Below are 22,555 nucleotides of genomic sequence, written 5' to 3' on the forward strand. Positions count from 1 at the left end.
TTCTCATATCATAATCAAAGTACTGAAATTGTGAATTAACAAGATATTTTAAAATCATATTTTAAGTAGTAATACTAAAATATATTTGCAGCATGTTTTATATTCCTTATATGTGTTTAAATGTACTCGTGTGTGTGTGTGCGTGTATAAGACTTAAGAGAGAATGAGAGTCTGTGCATGTCTGTGTAAGACAAAGAAAGCATGGGAAGCGAGGGTGGTGTAATTGTGTTTGAGGCAGAGAACTTACCTACAAGTACCTACAACGAGATTTCGACAAAATGGCTGGGATTTCACAAAGCAATGTATCATAAATCTATGTTCTCATTGTGAGTAAGTTTCCCAACTACATATGTTTGGGCAATATAAAGCAAATTTAGGTAGAGCCCAAAACCAGTGCTACTGGAGAGGGATTCTATTCATAGATTTAAGACTACAACTCACTGTGTGTATCCCCATCTTGAATATTGTGTTCAGCTCTGGTTACACTATCTTGAGGAAAGACACAGACAGAATGTAATGAGTACAATGGAAAGTTACCAAGATGATTTCCAGCCCAAGAAACAAATCCTATGATAGCAGACTCCATAAATTTAATGTATTTAATTAAAAAAAAGGGCTAAGAGCTGATCTAAAGCAAGTATTCCATATCATTAAAGGCTTCAGCCTAATGTGCTTATAAGGATATATTCCTCTGATTTCATTTGAAGAAGATGGATATGAATGCTTGGGCAAATACTTTACCAATCAGAGTAGTTGAAACCAACACCATAGATACATTTAAGCTTAAACCATAAGAATATTTTGCTTCAAATCCATGAATATCATTTGCACCTCCTTAGCTATAAAAAATGTTTACAGGTCTTCCTCTTGGAAATATCTGAATGTCTTCATTTATACCACACTAATCCACAACATTCTGTTTTCTTCCATGATTACAAACAACCTCATTAGGACACAATAGTTTGTTGCTGTTTGAATTCATTTGCATTCATTTGTATTCTTTTCTGTGTTTCATTTCACATTTTATGGTCTATGCCCAATAATTCATTTGATAGGTTTTCTTTTCTTTGCTGGATGAACTGTGAGTTCTTAGATGGTCTGCAATCCTTTCTTGCCGCCATAAAGTGCTCATCTTTCTCATTCTTCCCTAAACCTTTTGTGATTTCTTCTCACTGATATATGTCAGCTGCATGCCAAGAGTACCAAAGTGGTCATGTCATTTACACACTCCTCTGTTTTGGTACTCAGCAGGGTTTCCCACTGTGTCAAAGACATCTCTGTGATCACAACCTCCTATTTTGTCCATTCACTATTGAAACTGAAATTCATGTGGATGACAATAATTTATTTTTTTGACATAGAGAAACTATACATTTCAGTTACTGATGACAAGATGAAAGATTTAGTGTTTGTTTGGATAATTTAAATTCACTCTGGATCCTAATTCTCTCTTTTAAGATAATTATTTTATTCTCTTTAATCTGCCAAGTAAAAACAAACACAAATGCCAAAATCTGTATTTTCCTAAAATGGCTTTCAGTAGTTCTAACTTTTCAATTGGTGACTTGTACCCCTCAACAGCAGCTTAATAAATCACACTGAAAAATGCTTGGCTCTAAACAATATGTTGGTAAATAAAGACTCTTTAATATATAATCTGCAAGTACTCTATCCATGCTTATATCCACATCACAAATTACCTCAATTAAAGAATACAATCAAGCACTTAGTAACTGGGGAGGTATTTTGTTTATGTGGAATAAGCTCACAGTAAAATTGAATTTACTGAAAACCAAGACATAACTCACTATCCAAGATCCTGAGCATGAAACAAACTGGATTGCTCATTTTCAAGCTTTCTGCTCCAAATTCATTATTGTCCTACAATTCCACAAAAAGCATGCATAGTGATGATCTCCACAGAATCAAAAACCTTCACTGATGGGAATTCTATAATGGCCAAGGCAAATCTGACTCGTGTGGATAAGCTGTGTGGGGTTTACATGGTGCCACTGGTGTAATTTGAAAGAAAAGGATAATTCATTTCTCTTCTCAACCTATCCACTGTGCTGGGGTGTGTACATCCCAGCAATTTGTTCTGTTCAGTGCACCTGGGGGTGTTTACTTTAAAAATTCTTGTCACCTGCCTCAGCCTCAAATGCCTGTAGAGGCATCAAGCACACTGTTATTAGCCACTATAGGCAAAATATTTTTCATACACTGGCCAATATATATGGAGATGTTAAATCTGTACAAGACCTACACTCTCACATTATGTAATAATATAATTTGAGTAGCTGTGACAAAATCTTACAGGATGACAGATATTAGTGATGGAAACACTTAATAATCAATATTGTTTCCCTTGAAACACTTCCAAAAATATCACACATCTCACTATGTATGCCTGTTGTATCTCATATATCTGGTAGCATGACATCATTAGAATGAGTTATATATCCTTTTATTTAGAAAATTACATTCTAATTGATCATATTAATATAGTTATGGAGATATTTTTTGGAATATTCAAAAAAATTCTACACACTGCATGTACAGTGTGGATATGAGGAATGCCACAGTGAATGGTTTAATGAGCTAACAGCTGACCATTTGAAGTAATTCAATGGTTACATTTCCAGCATAAGTTAAGTTTACCTTATAATGGTGCAAATGTGACATCAAGCCAAAACAGGAAGATGTTATACCTTCAACTGATACTTTTTGGACTCAAAAAAATATCTTTGAATCTTAAGATGCAGGATGCAGATGATATTAACAACACAAATCCATTGGTCCCACTTACAAAAAAAGCAAATCATGCTTTAGGAGGAATTAATTCGTATTTATCCGTGGGTCCCTCCTTACAAAGAGTACAAATAAGCTGCTTGGCAGAGAACTTGTGGGACAAGACCAAGTATCGAGTGTCACCAGTACCATGACTCGTACTCTTCAGCTTGAATCGGCGGGCAATCCTGTAATACAATGTCAAATTACTAAGAAATTCTTCTGTTTGAAATCACAAAATTAAGCTACAATTATTGTAAACTCTTGTAAATGTCATATGATAATCAAATACTGACATTTTTCCAACAATATGAGGGATTCATCCACAAATTACAAGTACTGTACAAAATTTTGTGCATGCTTTGTGCATGCAAGCACCCTCTCAATCACCACTCTTCCACAATTTACAAGGTACGCTCAACAAAACTTATACCCTGTAGTTCAAACACTCACCTTTGTCTCCCTTGCCTTAGTACAACAGCACTCCACCATGATTCATACATACTTGGAAAATCTGAACTAACCAATCAACAACACAGTAGCCCCCATTCTTAAGAAATCCAATTGCAGTAACATCCACTCCAGCCACCTTACCACATTTCATTTTACACAAGGCTTTCATCATCTCTTCTCTTTTCACATGACTACTCACCATGACTCCCTCCCTTCACATATCTACCCTACTCAACCACCCCATGTTTGCCACCCTATCATCAAAAACATTGAGCAATCCTTTAATGAACTTGCCCCATCTCCTCTTCATCTCGTCTCTGCCTGTTCCTATTTGTTGTCGTGTTTTTCTCACACTATTAACCTCCTTTTAAACCATTTTTTTTATTCTCCCTCAAGTCTGCTGATAATAACCAACCCCAACTCTCATCTGCCTTTTTCTTCAGTGCCTGCACCTTTCTCTTGTACATTTCTGAATCATTTGCATTCCTTCGCAGTACATACCACCTATATACCTCTCTTCTCTTTCCCTAGCAACTTAACTTCATTATCCTACCAATAACTAACTACCCTTTCTCACTTGCTCATCTCCCACCTTCTACATGCCACACACCTCTCTTGCACATGCCATCATTGCTCCCCTAAATATCTCCCATTCCTCACCCACTTCTCTAGCTTTGCTTACTCTCACCTTTTGCCATTCTGCACTCATTCCCTCCTGATATCTCTTTACAAAAACCGTGTTTTCCACACTCAAAATCACCATCTTCTCCTCACCATATCATTTCTTATTCCAAAAGTCTCTACAAATCATTATCCCTACCTCCTTCAAGTAATGATCAGACATCCCACCAGCTACACCTCTTAGTGCATTCACATCCATGAGTCTCTCTTTTGCATACCAATTAATTTGTGCATAGTCTAATAATGTCTGCTTACCATATTTCCTACTCCTTATATAATTATGCATGTCCCTCTTTTTAAACAAGGTATGGCCAATCCTTTTTTAGAAACCAACTCCACAAGCTGTTCACCATTTCTGTTCACCTCACTGAATATCCTATGCCCCCAAATATACTCTAAACTGCTATATTACCTACTTTTGAAGTCATATCACCCATCACTAAAACACAATCTCTCAAAATGAAATTGCTGATACACTCTCTCAGCTCCTCCCATAACACCTCTTTTTGTCACTCTTCTCATGGCCATGTGCATAAGCACAAATAATTACACACATCTCTCATAACCCACTTTCATTTTTACACACTTCAGCCTGGGGCTTACACCTTTACATTCTTTCAAACATTCCCACAACTCTTTCAGTAAAAGTGTTACCTCTTCCTTAGCTCTTGCCCTCACACAAACCCCTGACTTTACCCATAAGATATTACCAAGCCACTCTTCCCCCTTACTCCCGAGCTTAGTTTCACTCAGGGTTAAAACATCCAGGTTCCTTTCCTTAACCATATAGCTATTACTTCCTTCTTCTCATTTTAGTTACATCCAAAGATATTCAAACACCCCAGTCTGAGCCTTCAACAAGGAGGAGCACTCCTCACATGGCTCCTTGTGTTCCAACTTTTAGAAATTGAAATACAAGAAGGGAAGGCTTTCTAGTAAACTGAAAAATGTTTGCTTTTCAATAGAAGTCTTCAATCACTGTTTTAACTCTACAGACATAAATCTAACTGCCTTCCTCCAATCATATTAAATGCACAATCACTCCCACTGCATAAGACACCAACCATTCTAGGCATGACAAAACACATATGACATTCACTTACCAATAACAACACCACAAAGTAAAATACAAAACCTCAGAATACTAACTGTCACCAGATTTGGAGAAAACACCTTTAATGTCCTCAACAAACAATTCACATCTGCTCCACTTTAAGCTACAGTTCACTTGCCTGGTCTTCAGTCCCCCCAAAACCAAATACTTAATAAGAAAGCTGCAAACCACACACACAATAGTGCGTGCAAAGCAATCGCTGACTACCTAGCATCCACAAATACCTAACATCTTCACAAAGAAATAAAGATCCTCCCAATACAATTCACCCTAAACATGCTTGATACTTAACTCGAGGCAACAGCACAAGATTCCTCCCATCCAAATTACCCCATAGCTAACCACTAACCCCCAAGTAGAAATAAAAAGCTTGCCCCTGCCTTATACTTAAGCAACATCTCATAGATACCCCCATCCCCAACAAATATATCACTGACAAAATATAGGTACACTCAAACAACTGAGTCTTCTATGCACTGGAAATAGCAGCTAGAGAATGGATGTGAGTGAATGAGGTCCTTTTACATTTGTTCCCGGTGATAACTCACTAACACATGAAAAAGCAAACATATATGAAAAAATATGCACACTGAAACAACCCAATAACCATAAAACAAATGCCCTTCCAACTCGGTCTCAAACGCACACCCAGCAAACATAAACCCAACAGAAGCAATGCTCCCTAGATAAACAGGAGTCACATTGGCCAACTATGATCTGGACATAACCCATTCCTACCACCATGAAAGCACCAATTCCACATAGCCCCCTTCAGGCACATATTACAATTACCATAAGAAAGACACTGGGCACTTACTATTCAATTGCCCTAAACTCTCTACACACAAATCATCACTACACTTTATGCCCTATAGTCCTGATCAGTGAATGTGGCTGGCTTCCTAAGCACAGTAGGAGCCTCATAGGCAGATGGGATTCCTAGGGCAACAAGTAAGTTATATAAATATTAGTAATTTCAAATTTGTTCGCAGTTTCTCACATCAGCAAAGCAATGCCAGGAGCAAACAATGAAATGGCCTCATTAACTCCCATCCATACTCTAGTTGTCATGTGTAATGCACCAAAATCCCAGTGCCCTATCCACAACCAGGCTCTACAGACCTTTTTGTGGCTTCCCCTGACCACTTCATATGCCCTGGTTCAGACCTCTGAGAGCATGTCATCCCCTGAATACCACATAGCTCCAATTCACTCTATCCTCTGCATGTCTTACATCCTCCTACACATTAAAGCCCCAAACATCCCTCCAATTTCAGTTTGGTCTTTCTCTTTTCCTTGTCCCCTCCACTTCGGATACATATATAATTTTTGTCAGCAGCTCAGTCATTCTCTCCATACTCTTCTTATCACCACAACTCTCTTTTGTCTCATCATTTCTTATACAATCAATTCTTCTCAGACCACATACTGTCCTCAAATATTTCAATTCTAACACAGTCACCCCATTCAGTAGCATACTCACCTGCAGCCCATGCCTTAGAGTCGTATGTCACTATTATGACTACTACATTTCAAAAGTGCCCATCTTTACCCAGTCAGATAGTGACTTCTCACACCACACATTCCTCAATGCACCCAGGACATTCACTTCAGCTAATTTGGTTTTATTTGCTATCATGTCCAATCCCAGGTATGTACAACATATAACCTTGTGGATGATACCTTGTGGCGTCTTCAGGGGGTCTTCACCCCCACAGCCCGGGCTGGACCCAGGCTGCAAATTCTATCCAATCACACACACTAACTAACCTGTCCCTTTGCACTGATAAATTTAATATCACTATCTACTTATCTGTCTATATCTCTGATGCCTGATCCCTTCTGGAACTCCTCAAGGAGGTGGCCAAGGCAATAGAGTCTCCATGACTAGTGAACTCTAGTGCCACTTCTTAGCCTTTACTGCCTAACCCTCAACAGGCCACTAGCAAAGGGCTAGTCTAGTGCAGTGTCTGCAGAGGCTCCTACCTAAGGTTCCTACTGACTACTTCTACCTAATGCTCCTGCTTAATGTTCCTACCTACTACTTCTACCTAATGTTTCTACCTAATGCTCCTACCTAAATTTTCCTGCCTACTAATTCTATCTATTGCTCCTACCACCTTCCCAAAAGGCAGGGCTAGCACACAGCTCTTGCCACAGAAATAATCTAAAAATCTAAAGTTAAGTAGAATGAGCTTTGTGAGTTAGGTGTTGCCAAGTGTTGTGTGTGACAAGAAGAGATTGTATGTTTGTGGACAGAATGCCAGTAGTCCACGTGTGGGTGAGGCAAAAAGAAAAGGCAATTAACTGGGTCAGAGGAGTACAACTTGACAACCACTGAATTGCTGGCTCACTATGCAGCCATCACTCCTGATCCTCAGGCGGTAGTGCTGGTAACATACCTCCCTGGTCAATGGCTGCCTGCCAACTGCTACCAACTTGTCTTTATTCACATTTACTCTCAACCTTCTTTCACTCACTCTCTCAGACTCAAAGACCTGCTTCTGCAGTCTCTCGTTCAAATCTGTCACAGCATCATGTTGTAACCAAACAGTAACTGTTTCATCTCCCAAGTCTCCCCCACCCCTAACAGACTGCAAACCTACCCTTTTCAAAACCCTCACAGTCACTTCCTCACCACCCTACCCATAAACAAATTAAGCAACCCTGGTGACAACATAAACAATTGCAGCAGACCCTCACAGACACACTTAACTCTCCTGATAATCACATTGACACATTAAACTCTCCTGATAAAAAAAGTTCTTGCTGCTTCTAATAGCTTTCCTCCCACTTAATATATTTGTAATACTTTTCACAGAGCATTTCTATCGACCCTAACATATGCTTTCTCCAGATCTATAAATACTTCATACAAATCCTTCTGTTTCTCTTAAGTATTTCTCACACACATTCTTCAAAGCAAACTCCTGACTCACATTCTCTACCACTCAGGAAACCATGTTGTTCCTCCCCAGGCTGACACTCTCTGCAAGACAACACTTTCTCAATCACCATTCTTCCATGCAGTTTAACTAATACACTCAATAAACTTATATCTTTATCACCTTTGTCCCCCTTCCCTTTATAAAATTTTACTACACATGCATTTTCCTAATCCTCAATGAAAATCCTAATGAACTAATCAACAACATAATCACCCTCTTAAGAAATCCAACTGCAGTACCATCCACATCAGATGCATTACCACTTATCATCTGACACAAAAATTTTATCACCTCTTCTTTTTAAACTCAACCACTTGCCATGACTTTTTCACAGTGCATACCTCCCTATCCCAGACACTCTACATCTGCCACCTATCATCAAATATATTCAACAATCTTTCAATGTATTCACTCCACCTCCTCTTCACCTCATCGCTGCCTGTTCCCACTTTCCCATTTGCACCCTTCATTGATCTTCCAATTTGTATTCTTGTTTTCCTCACACCATTAAACACTTCCTTATTTCCCCTAAAGTCTGCTGATACTCACTTAACCCAACCTTCATTTACCTTTTCTTCAGTCTCTGCACCTTCCCCTTGACCTCATGCTAAGTAGCCAGTGACTGTTCTGAGTTCACAATTTTGTGTGGTTTCCAGCCTAGTTATATTTGTTTATCAGAGGGTAGGAGACCTGGCAGGTGAGGCAAAGTTTAAATTGTAAAGGATGAATTGTGTGTATAGGATGATGAGGGACTCTTCTTGTCCAAATCTAGTTTGTGTTCTGGGGGCATTTAGTTTGCGTGTTGCAACGTGTATTGATATTACTGGTGCGAGAATGAATGTCCTGTGTTGTCATACATGATACCTAGAATGCTTGGTGTTTCATTCAGTACAAATGACTGTCCATTCAAAAAGACTGGAGGGTGTGAGCTAGATTCATGTCTGTCTGGTGTCAAAAGAGCAATTGAAGCCTTCTAAAGATGCAGATATTCTGTTTGGGGTAAGCCATTGTTCCAATTATATAATGAAGTACTGCATGTTTGATGTTGCTACTGTTGTGTCGGGGGTAGTGATGCGATTGTAAGGTTGTCGGCATGTGAATGGATCTTCATGCGAGGTTTGCATGAGATAACAGGAGCTCATGTAGGAAAAGACTGGAGAGAGTTGTAGAAAGAACTGCTCCTTGGGGGAACTCCACTCCAGAGTTCCTGTGTTTTAGAGGTGGCTGGCTCTGAAACTGGCCATCCTATTTGTCATTGGTGTGAAGGGTGTTGTCAAGTAATTTTGTGTAATGACGTGTCAGGGCACAGTGTAAAATGTTTTGTTGATGACTAATGCCACTAATACCATGGAGAAGGGGGTTGTAGTTGGTTGAATTCATCTAGTTATATAATATGAGTGAGCTCAGTTTATAGTGCAGCAATACAGTGTATGGGTGAAAGTGGGATGTTTTACTTGATTATGTTGTGGATCATTTTTCTCAGAGTTTGGATACAGATGATAGAAGTGATAGAATGAGGGAAGGTGGTGACTGGGAGGGTTTTAGGATTAGTATTCTGTCAGTAAGATTCCAGATGTTAAAAAGATTTTATGTAGAATTACAATACTCACAAATTTATGTTCACAGTGCCATCCTTAGATGGTTCATAATCTAACCAATAAAACTTGTACTGTAAGTGCAACAACACTGATATGAAATACAAACTTACGAAAGGCAACTCACTTGTGTATCTCAGCACGCTGCTCCTTTGTAAAATCAGGTGAAAAGGCAAGGTCCTCCAGTTCAGAGTTTTGGGTGAAGTCACGTACAATGGCTATGATACGCTTTCTGAATCGAAGGTTGGAACCACCTTTTTTCTGACTGTGACCGAATCCTCCACGACCACAAACTTCAGGTGGCCTTGAGGAATAAAGGTCTGTCATTAATGTCATACAATTGAATGGTGTCTTTCTTTGACTACAGGAATGGGTTCCCTCCAACATATCAAAGCAATGAAAGAAACAAAAGACTCTGTTCCTCAGAAAAGTTACATGAATGTTTTAATGAAGAAAAGATTCTGTTCCTGAGAAAAGTTACCATGAATGTTCTTGAAAAAAGTTACCATGAATGTATCAAAACTATCAAAAATATCATGTACAATTATTTTAAAAGTTCAGCTATACCTATGTATCAGAAAACATCCCTTCAAATATTTAAGAATAAGTCTTGACTGAAAGAGACTTTTTCTGTGGCCTAACATACATGGCTAAGAGGGCCATGATGCACACATGAAATCATCAATACAGTGGTGACCCTATTCTACCTCAAGTATACCCTAAGTTGATTTTGAAGGTCATCTGAGGCCATCGGGTAATGATTTTTTAGTGTAAGCTGGGGAAAAATTCTTCTCAGGATTTTTCAAGTGTAAATTATGATACACCTCTCCCTGCAGTGTAAACCCACAGTGTTTTCAGTCATTTCCAGTTGTTCAGAACCTTTATATAATGTCAATGTGAGAGATGTAAAAGCACATAATTCTATTTGAGAGAGAATTTGTGCCTTAAAAAGCATCATCACTGGTTTTAACGCCATCATCTTGAAAGTCCATAAAATACATCCTATCATATTTTTGGATGAGGTACCTGCAGCTTTGATGTGTTCAGTGAAGATAAGGTCATCAGACATCACTCTTAAGATTTTTCACATTCTTTTGAGATAAGATACTCATTGTTGTCCAGTTTCCTGTACTGCTTCTAATTGCTTCAATTTCTCCATAATAAAGTAGTTAGAATGCCACCAGGAGACTTGATTATACCTGCTTGAGGTTAATGGTGTCTTCTGATGAAATATCTACTTATTCTAGAATCAATGGAAAGGGACAATATAAAACTATGGTTTGTACCTGTGTCAAAGTCAGACATAAAAATGAGAAAGAAAAGCAGTGCATGTAAAATTCCTTGGGACAACCTCCTTCCCATGCACGCGTGCGAGGTAGCACTAGGAAAAGACAACAAAGGCCACATTCATTCACACTCAGTCTCTAGCTGTCATGTATAATGCACCGAAACCACAGCTCCCTTTCCACATCCAGGCTTAACAAAACTTTCCATGGTTTACCCCTGACACTTCACATGCCCTGGTTCAATCCACTGACAGCACGTAGACCTTAGTATAACCATTTCAATACACCCTCTTCTGCTCTCTCAACCACACTCTTTTTATTACCACACGTCTCTTTTACCCTTTCATTACTTACTCAATCAAACCACCTCCCACCACATATTGTCCTCAAACATCTCATTTCCAATACATCTACCCTCCTCCGCACAACCCTATCTATAGCCCATGCCTCGCAACCATATAACATTGTTGGAACCACTATTCCTTCAAACATACCCAGTTTTGTTTTCCGAGATACTGTTCTCGCCTTCCACACATTCTTCAACGCTCCCAGAACCTTCACCCCCTCCCCCACCCTGTGACTCACTTCTGCTTCCATGGTTCCATCTGCTGCCACATCCATTCCCAGATATCTAAAACATTTCACTTCCTCCAGTTTTTCTCCATTCAAACTTACCTCCCAATTGACTTGTCCCTCAGCCCTACTGTACCTAATAACCTTGCTCTTATTCACATTTACTCTCAGCTATCTTCTTTCACACACTTTACCAAACTCAGTTACCAGCTTCTGCAGTTTCTCACCCGAATCAGCCACCAGCGCTGTATCATCAGCGAACAACTGACTCACTTCCCAAGCCCTCTCATCCACAACAGACTGCATACTTGCCCCTCTTTCCAAAACTCTTGCATTCACCTCTCTAACAACCCCATCCATAAACAAATTAAACAACCATGGAGACATCACGCACCCCTGCCGCAAACCGACATTCACTGAGAACCAATCACTTTCCTCTCTTCCTACTCGTACACATGCCTTACATCCTCGATAAAAACTTTTCAATGCTTCTAGCAACTTGCCTCCCACACCATATACTCTTAATACCTTCCACAGAGCATCTCTATCAACTCTATCATATGCCTTCTCCAGGTCCATAAATGCTACATACAAATCCATTTGTTTTTCTAAGTATTACTCACATACATTCTTCAAAGCAAACACCTGATCCACACATCCTCTACCACTTCTGAGACCACACTGCTCTTCCCCAATCTGATGCTCTGTACATGCCTTGACCCTCTCGATCAATACCCTCCCATATAATTTCCCAGGAATACTCAACAAACTTAAATCTCTGTAATTTGAACACTCACCTTTATCCCCTTTGCCTTTGTACAATGGCACTATGCATGCATTCCGCCGTTCCTCAGGCACTTCATCATGAGCCATACATGCATTGAATATCCTTACCAACCAGTCAACAACACAGCCACCCCCTTTTTTAATAAATTCCACTGCAATACCATCCAAACTTGCCGCCTTGCCGGCTTTCATCTTCCGCAAAGCTTTCACTGCCTCTTCTCTGTTTACCAAACCATTCTCCCTGACCCTTTCACTTCGCCCACCACCTTGACCAAAACACCCTATATCTGCCACTCTACCATCTAACACATTCAACAAACCTTCAAAATACTCACTCCATCTCCTTCTCACATCACCACTACTTGTTATTACCTCCCCATTAGCCCCCTTCACCAATATTCCCATTTGTTCTCTTATCATATGTACTTTTATTTACCTCCTTCCAAAACATCTTTTTATTCTCCCTAAAATTTAATGATAATCTCTCACCCCAACTCTCATTTGACCTCTTTTTCACCTCTTGCACATTACTCTTGACCTCCTGCCTCTTTCTTTTATACATCTCCCAGTCATTTGCACTATTTCCCTGCAAAAATCATCCAAATGCCTCCCTTTTCTCTTTCACTAATAATCTTTCTTCTTCATCCCACCACTCACTACCCTTTTTAATCTGCCCACCTCCCACATTTCTCATGCCACAAGCATCTTTTGCGCAAGCCATCACTGCTTCCCTAAATACGTTCCATTCCTCCCCCACTCCCCTTATGTCCTTTGCTCTCACCTTTTTCCATTCTGCACTCAGTCTCTCCTGGTACTTCCTCACACAAGTGTCCTTCCCCAGCTCACTTACTTTCACCCTCTCTTCACCCTAACATTTTCTCTTCTTTTCTGAAAACCTCTACAAACCTTCACCTTCGCCTCCACAAGATATATATGTATATATATATATATATATATATATATATATATATATATATATATATATATATATATATATATATATTTTTTTTTCCAAACTATTCGCCATTTCCTGCATTAGCGAGGTAGCGTTAAGAACAGAGGACTGGGCCTTTTTTGAATATCCTCACCTGGCCCCCTCTGTTCCTTCTTTTGGAAAAAAAAAAAAAAAAAAAGGAGAGGGGAGGATTTCCAGCCCCCCACTCCCTCCCCTTTTAGTCGCCTTCTACGACACGCAGGGAATACGTGGGAAGTATTCTTAATCCCCTATCCCCAGGGATAATATATATATATATATATTATATATATATTATACTTTGTCGCTGTCTCCCGCGTTTGCGAGGTAGCGCAAGGAAACAGACGAAAGAAATGGCCCAACCCCCCCCCCCATACACATGTATATACATACGTCCACACACGCAAATATACATATCTACACAGCTTTCCTTGGTTTACCCCAGACGCTTCACATGCCCCGATTCAATCCACTGACAGCACGTCAACCCCGGTATACCACACCGCTCCAATTCACTCTATTCCTTGCCCTCCTTTTACCCTCCTGCATGTTCAGGCCCCGATCACACAAAATCCTTTTCACTCCATCCTTCCACCTCCAATTTGGTCTCCCTCTTCTCCTTGTTCCCTCCACCTCCGACACATATATCTTCTTGGTCAATCTCTCCTCACTCATCCTCTCCATGTGCCCAAACCACTTCAAAACACCCTCTTCTGCTCTCTCAACCACGCTCTTTTTATTACCACACATCTCTCTTACCCTTACGTTACTCACTCGATCAAACCACCTCACACCACACATTGTCCTCAAACATCTCATTTCCAGCACATCCATCCTCCTGCGCACAACTCTATCCATAGCCCACGCCTCGCAACCATACAACATTGTTGGAACCACTATTCCTTCAAACATACCCATTTTTGCTTTCCGAGATAATGTTCTCGACTTCCACACATATATTTTTTTTTTTTTTTGCTTTGTCGCTGTCTCCCGCGTTTGCGAGGTAGCGCAAGGAAACAGACGAAAGAAATGGCCCAACCCACCCCCATACACATGTATATACATACGTCCACACACGCAAATATACATACCTACACAGCTTTCCATGGTTTACCCCAGACGCTTCACATGCCCTGATTCAATCCACTGACAGCACGTCAACCCCGGTATACCACATCGATCCAATTCACTTTATTCCTTGTCCTCCTTTCACCCTCCTGCATGTTCAGGCCCCGATCACACAAAATCTTTTTCACTCCATCTTTCCACCTCCAATTTGGTCTCCCACTTCTCCTCGTTCCCTCCACCTCCGACACATATATCCTCTTGGTCAATCTTTCCTCAATCATTCTCTCCATGTGCCCAAACCATTTCAAAACACCCTCTTCTGCTCTCTCAACCACGCTCTTTTTATTTCCACACATCTCTCTTACCCTTACGTTACTTACTCGATCAAACCACCTCACACCACACATTGTCCTCAAACATCTCATTCCCAGCACATCCATCCTCTTGTGCACAACTCTATCCATAGCCCACGCCTCGCAACCATACAACATTGTTGGAACCACTATTCCTTCAAACATACCCATTTTTGCTTTCCGAGATAATGTTCTCGACTTTCACACATTCTTCAAGGCCCCCAGGATTTTCGCCCCCTCCCCCACCCTTTGATCCACTTCCGCTTCCATGGTTCCATCAGCTGCCAGATCCACTCCCAGATATCTAAAACACTTTACTTCCTCCAGTTTTGCTCCATTTAAACTTACCTCCCAATTGACTTGACCCTCAACCCTACTGTACCTAATAACCTTGCTCTTATTCACATTTACTCTTAACTTTCTTCTTTCACACACTTTACCAAACTCAGTCACCAGCTTCTGCAGTTTCTTACATGAATCAGCCACCAGCACTGTATCATCAGCGAACAACAACTGACTCACTTCCCAAGCTCTCTCATCCCCAACAGACTTCATACTTGCCCCTCTTTCCAAAACTCGCATTTACCTCCCTAACAACCCCATCCATAAACAAATCAAACAACCATGGAGACATCACACATCCCTGCTGCAAACCTACATTCACTGAGAACCAATCACTTTTCTCTCTTCCTACACGTACACATGCCTTACATATATATATATATATATGTTTTTTTTTTTTTTTTTTTTTTTTTTTTATACCTTGTCGCTGTCTCCCGCGTCTGCGAGGTAGCGCAAGGAAACAGACGAAAGAAATGGCCCAACCCCCCCCCCCATACACATGTACATACACACGTCCACACACGCAAATATACATACCTACACAGCTTTCCATGGTTTACCCCGGACGCTTCACATGCCTTGATTCAATCCACTGACAGCACGTCAACCCCTGTATACCACATCGCTCCAATTCACTCTATTTCTTGCCCTCCTTTCACCCTCCTGCATGTTCAGGCCCCGATCACACAAAATCCTTTTCACTCCATATATATATATATATATTTTTTAGCTTTGTCGCTGTCTCCCGCGTTTGCGAGGTAGCGCAAGGAAACAGACGAAAGAAATGGCCCAACCCACCCCCATACACATGTATATACATACGTCCACACACGCAAATATACATACCTACACAGCTTTCTATGGTTTACCCCAGACGCTTCACATGCCCTGATTCAATCCACTGACAGCACATCAACCCCGGTATACCACATCAATCCAATTCACTCTTTTCCTTGCCCTCCTTTCACCCTCCTGCATGTTCAGGCCCCGATCACACAAAATCTTTTTCACTCCATCTTTCCACCTCCAATTTGGTCTCCCACTTCTCCTCGTTCCCTCCACCTCCGACACATATATCCTCTTGGTCAATCTTTCCTCACTCATTTTCTCCATGTGCCCAAACCATTTCAAAACACCCTCTTCTGCTCTCTCAACCATGCTCTTTTTATTTCCACACATCTCTCTTACCCTTACATTACTTACTCGATCAAACCACCTCACACCACACATTGTCTTCAAACATCTCATTTCCAGCACATCCATCCTCCTGTGCACAACTCTATCCATAGCCCACGCCTCGCAACCATACAACATTGTTGGAACCACTATTAATTTTAACATACCCATTTTTGCTTTCCGAGATAATGTTCTCAACTTCCACACATTCTTCAACTCTCCCAGAATTTTCGCCCCCTTCCCCACCTTATGATTCACTTCCACTTCCATGGTTCCATCCACTGCCTAATCCACTCCCAGATATCTAAAACACTTCACTTCCTCCAGTTTTTCTTCATTCAAACTTACCTCCCAATTGACTTGACCCTCAACCCTACTGTACCTAATAACCTTGCTCTTATTCACATTTACATATATATAATTTTTTTTCATACATATTATCCATTTCCCACATTAGCAAGGTAGCGTCAAGAATAGAGGACTGAGCCTTAGAGGGAATATCCTTCTCTTTTCCTTCTTTTGGAAAATTAAAAAACTGGAGGGGAGGATTTCCAGCCTCCCACTCCCTCCCCTCTTAGTCACCTTCTACAACATGCAGGGAATACATGGGAAGTATTCTTTCTGTCCTATCCCTAGGGATAAATAATAATGTATATTTACATATATATTTTTCATGCTTGTTTATTGTTTCCCACGTTAGCAAGACAGAGCCAGGAACAGAGGAAAAAAGGTTACATCAATCTCATCTTCACATACTCTATTTCCGTGGCACTTTAGATACACCAGCAGCATTGGAACTAGCTGGCCATCTTCCAGACATAATGGGTAAAAAACAGTCACAATAATATAAAAAAATCAGCAAATTGCAAGAATGTGTGCACAGTGTAAGCCTGGCAAAATTTGAACTGTACTAAAAGAGGAGGGCACTCAAGCCAACTGGATGTGAGTGTATGTGTGTACTATGCTCTGACTGACCAAGTGAGACACAAAGAAAGCTACTCTCAGTGTATTGTGAATGTTTGGACTTGTGACTTTTGACTTCTCTTGTAGATTTTCATCATTTTTCTAGTATAACTAGAGCTCCAAGATGCAAGCAAAAGTGTTATAATGATACTGTGCTATGAGGGGTAGCACTAACTGAGGTGTAGTGTAGACACCTCACAACGTAAGTCATGCTTGATAGAAAAGGCACTAGGGGAAGCAAGCAATAGGTTGTTGGTTTCTAACTCCTAGTGTCTACTGAGAAGACTTATTAGATGGTCACTCAACTAACCAATTTCTTGGCTTTGACAATGCCATAGGTTATACACAGCAACTACCCTAAGAAGTACTTCTGTCCTTACGAAGGAGTGTTAAAAGTGGTGCACACGGTAAACATATGCCCTCTGTATCAAGAATGTTTGTTTTGCTTTTTCTCTTTAAAACTAAGTTACTGTACTAGACTCAATATCTTTCTATACATTAGACACATTCTTTTTGTTTTTACTTCTTTTCTTGATATTCTTCTTACCCTCTCTAATTTAGACCATTCCATTTTTACCTCTTTTCTTGATATTTTTCACTAGTTAAGACTATTCCGTTTTTCTTTTCTACTGCTTTTTTGATACAAGACTTGGCCTTGATGGATTCTGTACATGCCTGGAGCCTTAAAAATTGTGTTGAATGATTCTTGTGGTTCTCTCAGCTCATGCATTACTACTGAAATAACAATCTATTACTATGACTGAAGAGCACTTTATATGATTAACAATGGAAACTAGCTAAAGTTAATCATGAACCAGTATTTCCTGAAAAGAGCTGACCTGATAGGTTCAGTAATCCCTGTCCCTTCCTTGCCAAGTCCTCCTCCAGTCCATCCCATCATCTTTAACAGTTTGCTGCCCATGGAGGTGTCTTCTATAGGTTTGTCCAAGGAAGTTCCTGGTCTTGATGAAGGTGACTGATCTGATTTTGTACCATCTGAAACCTCACCTACAGATACTTCTTCTTCAGCCGTGTGAGGTTTCAAGACCTATGAACAATCAATTTTCAGAAGCCATACCAAAATGTTAATATTATATTTTAGCTAGCTAATCTTTTACATCATTCTATGCTTAATGCATTCAGACCATTGGAAAATCCTTGAACACCTGAATTTTTACATAATGCACACTCAGTCACAATCACTCACACTCATCAAATTACTCCTTCACTCTATCCTTCAGTTTAACATTTGATCATCTATTTTCATATATACCCCATGGCAAACACAAAATCAATGGATCAGTAGGTGCCACAAAATAATGCTGATGCCTTAAAGAAGTGACAGCAGAGTGATAAATACCACCATTTAAAGGTCATAGTTTTCCTAGTGAAATATGTACGAAAGAATACTTCCCACATATTCCCCATGTGTCGTAGAAGGCGACAAAAGGGGGCAGGAAACCCTCCCCTTCTTGTATTTCAATTTCTAAAAGGGAAAACAGAGGAAGGAGTCAAGCAGGAAGTGATCCTCCTCATTGAAGGCTCAGACTGGGGTGTCTGAATGTGTGTGGATGTAACCAAGATGAGAAGAAAGGAGAGATAGGTAGTATGTTTGAGGAAAAAACCTGGATGTTCTAGATCCGAGTGAAACAAAGCTCAAGGGGTAAAGGAAAAGAATGGTTTGGAAAAGTCTTGGGGATAAAGTCAGGAGTTGGTGAGAGGACATGATCTAAGCAAGGAGTAGCACTACTCCTGAAGCAGGAGTTGAAGAAGTGTGTGATAGAGTTTAAGTAAATTCAAGATTGATGTGGGTAAAACTGAAAGTGTATGGAAAGCAATGGATGATTATTGGTGCTTATGCACCTGTTCATGAGAAGAAAGACCATGAGAGGCAAGTGTTTTGGGAGCAGCTGTGCGAGTGTGTCAGCAGCTTTGATGCACGAAAATGGGCATTAGTGATGGGTGATTTAAATGCGAAGGTGGGTAATGTGGCAGTTGAGGGTATGATTGGTGTACATTGGGTAATCAGTATTGTGAATGGAAGTGGTGTAAAGCTTGTGGATGTGTGTGGAGAAAAAAAACTGGTGATTGGGAACACCTGGTTTAAAAAGAGATTTACACAAGTATACGTGTATGAGGAGGAAAGATGGTCAAAAGGCATTATTGGATTGCGTGTTAATTGATAGGCACGTAAAAGAATGGCTTTTGGATGTTAATGTGCTGAGAGGGGCAGTTGGAGGGATGTCTTATCACTATCTTGTGGCATTGAAGGTAAAGATTTGTAGAGGTTTTCAAAAAAGAAGCGAGAAAGTTGGGGAGGAGAGAGTGGGGAGAGTAAGTGAGCTTGGAAAGGACACCTGTGTGAGGAAGTACCAAGTGACACTGAGTGTAAAATGACAAAAGGTGAGAGCAAATGATATGAAGGGAGTGGGTGAGAAATGGGATGTATTTAGGGAAGCAGTGATGGCATGTGCAAAAGATGCATGTGGCAAGAGAAAGTTGGGAGGTGGGCAGATTAGAAAGGGTAGTGAGTGGTGGGATGAAGAAGTAAAGTTGCTAGTGAAAGAGAAAAGAGAAGCATTTGGATGATACTTACAAGGAAGAAGTGCAAATGACTGGGAGATATATAAAAGAAAGTGGCAGGAGGTCAAGAAGAAGGTGCAAGGGTTGAAAAAGAGGGTATAAAAGAAAGTGGCAGGAGGTCATGAGGAAGGTGCAAGGGGTGAAAAAGAGGGCAAATGAGAGCTGGGGTAAGAGACTTATCATTACACTTTAGGGAGGGGAGAATAAAAAGGTGCTTTGGAAAGAGGTAAATAATGTGCTTAAGACAAGAGAACAAATGGGAACATCGATTAAGGAGGCAAGGGGGGAAGAAAGAACAGGTAGTGATGAAGTGAGAAAAGATGAGAAAATTTTGAAGGTTTGCTGAATGTTTGATAACAGGGAGGTAGATCTATAAGGTGTTTTGGTTGGGGTGGTGTGTGAAGTGAAAAGGTTAGAGAGAATGGTTTGGTTAAGAGAGAAGAGGTAGTGAAAGCTTTGCGGAAGATGAAATCCAGCAAGGCTGCAGGTTTAGATGGTACTGCAGTAGAATTTATCAAGAAAGGGGGTGACAGTGTTGTTGATTGGTTAGTAAGGATATTCACTGTATGTATGGATCATGGTCAAATGCCTGAGGATTGGCAGAATGCATGCATAGTGCCACTGTACAAAGGCAAAGGAGATAAAGGCGGATGTTCAAACTAAAGAGGCATAAGTTTGTTGAGTATTCCTGGGAAATTATATGGGAAAGTACTGATTAAGAGGGTAAAGGCATGTACAGAGCATCAGATTGGATTGGGGAGGAGCAGTGTGGTTTCAGAAGTGGCAAAGGATGTGTGGATCAGGTGTTTGCTTTGAAGAATGTGTGTGAGAAATACTTAGGAAAACAGATGGATTTGTATGTAGCATTTACGGATCTGAAGAATGCATATGATAGGGTTGACAGAGATGCTTTTTGGAAGGTATTAAGAGTACATGGTGCGGGAGGTAAGCTGGTAGAAGCAGGGAAAAGTTCTTACCAAGGATGTAAGGCATGTGTACAAGTAGGAAGAGAGGAAAGTGATTGGTTTCCAGTGGTCAGTCTGCAGTAAAGGTGTGTGATGTGCCCATAGTTGTTATTTCTTTTTATGGATGGGGTGGTTCAGGAGGTAAATGCAAGTGTTTTGGAGAGAGACGAGTATGCAGTCTGTTGAGGATGAGAAAGGCCTGAGAAAAGAGTCAGTTGTTTGCCAATAATAATCTCTGGCAGCTGATTCCAGTGAGAAACTGCAGAAGCTGGTGACTGAGTTTGGAAAAGTATGTGAAAGGAGAAAGTCGAGAGTACATATGAATAAGAGCAAGGTTATTATGTTCAGTAGGGTTGAGGAAAATTTAATTGGGATGTAAGTTTGAATGGAGAAAAATTGGAGGAAGTGAAGTGTTTTAGATATATGGGAGAGGACTTATCAACAAATGGAACCATGGAAGCGGATGTGAGTCACAGGGTGGGGGAGGGGGCGAAGGTTCTGGGAGCAATGAAGAATGCATGGAAGGAGAGTACATTATCTCCGAGAGCAAAAACAGGTATGTCTGAAGGAATCATAGTTCCAACAATGTTATATGGTTGTGAGCCATAGGCATGGGCAAGAAATAAGATGCAGGAATGTATGTGTGAGAGGAACTTAGAAGTCAACATTATACCTAATCTTAGGATGAAGCTTTACCTTGAGAGAACAGGAAAGGAGACAAACTGTTGCTGACAATTATTATAACTGCAAGCTCTTCACACCCAATTTAATTAAGCCTAAACAAGTGTATGCTTCTAAAGTTGTCACACCCAAAGAAGCATAAAAAACTAACAGAGAAATCCCAAAGGATGGCAAAAAAAGATTGTAATAGTATCAAGAGAGCTTAGTTACAGAAAGAGGTTAAAGGCCATGCATTTGTCCACCAAGGAGGAAAGAAGAGCGAAGGTGACTTGATCATAACCTTTAAGTTTTTATACCAGTTTAATGATGTCAACAGCAAGGAATTCTATGAAAGAAGTAAAGATAAAACAGCCAGAGGAAATATCATGAAATTAAGTTAGAAACTTGTTAAAAAAGATAAACCTCCCTTCCCATACTATAAAATGGATAATTACTCCACCTCAGGAAGTGAAACACGTGGTATCACACCACATGTTGTGATCTGCATTTAACGTGTTACTATGATACAAATGCATACGTGCAAGGCTTACAGTTTAGCATCCCTAATACAAAAATCCTAAATCCGAAACGTTCCAAAATTTGATACTTTTTGAGCCGCAACATGACGTTACAACTGGAAAATTCCACACCTAAACACATAATTTTTTCATGTGTTTAATGTATTTCATATTTTTTAATGTTAAATACTTATGTGTGAATAAGTGTAAGAAAATGACTGCTTATCAGTAGCATATAATTCAGTCAGGAATGAGGGTAATGCCAAACAACCACATTTTGTCCACATGGGCAGATGAGGTTGTGACACCTTATCTTTCTGATGGATCAGTGTTACACAAACTTTGTTTCATGTGCAAAGGTATTGTAGAAATTACCTTCAGGCTGTGTGTATAAGATGTATATGAAACATAAATGGATTTTGTGTTAAGACTTGTGTCCCATGCCCAATATATCTCATTATGTATATGTAAATATTCCAAAATCCAAAAAAAAAAAAAAAAAAAATATGAAACACTTCAGGTCCCAGGCATTTTGGATAAGGGATGCTCAAATTGAATCGACTGAAGCAAGGCAACAAGCTCTCCTTACTGTTCTGCCCAACAAAACCAGACAGTTTCATAAGAGCAATAACCATACATCTGACCAGCTATGTCTAACTTCCACATATTTGTGTGGAATATGACAACTCATTAAGATCCATATTGTTCCCTATAAGAGTTCCAACAAACAT

General features: G+C 40.1%; 1 protein-coding gene across 1 annotated transcript in view; it reads right to left on the bottom strand.

Annotated features, from left to right (window-relative positions):
- Positions 1-1,330: 1,330 nt before the first annotated feature.
- Positions 1,331-22,555, bottom strand: part of LOC139750962 (uncharacterized) — a 40,391-nt gene continuing 19,166 nt past the window's right edge. Inside the window, exons 7-9 of the mRNA XM_071665916.1 lie at positions 17,938-18,146; positions 9,706-9,882; positions 1,331-2,975 (exon numbers count right to left, since the gene is read on the bottom strand). Of these exons, the coding sequence (XP_071522017.1) occupies positions 2,819-2,975; positions 9,706-9,882; positions 17,938-18,146 (543 nt within the window). The 3' untranslated portion in view covers positions 1,331-2,818. The remainder of the gene's footprint in view (positions 2,976-9,705; positions 9,883-17,937; positions 18,147-22,555) is intronic.

Source organism: Panulirus ornatus, chromosome 10 (genome assembly GCF_036320965.1).
Source record: "Panulirus ornatus isolate Po-2019 chromosome 10, ASM3632096v1, whole genome shotgun sequence".
Taxonomy (NCBI): domain Eukaryota; kingdom Metazoa; phylum Arthropoda; class Malacostraca; order Decapoda; family Palinuridae; genus Panulirus; species Panulirus ornatus.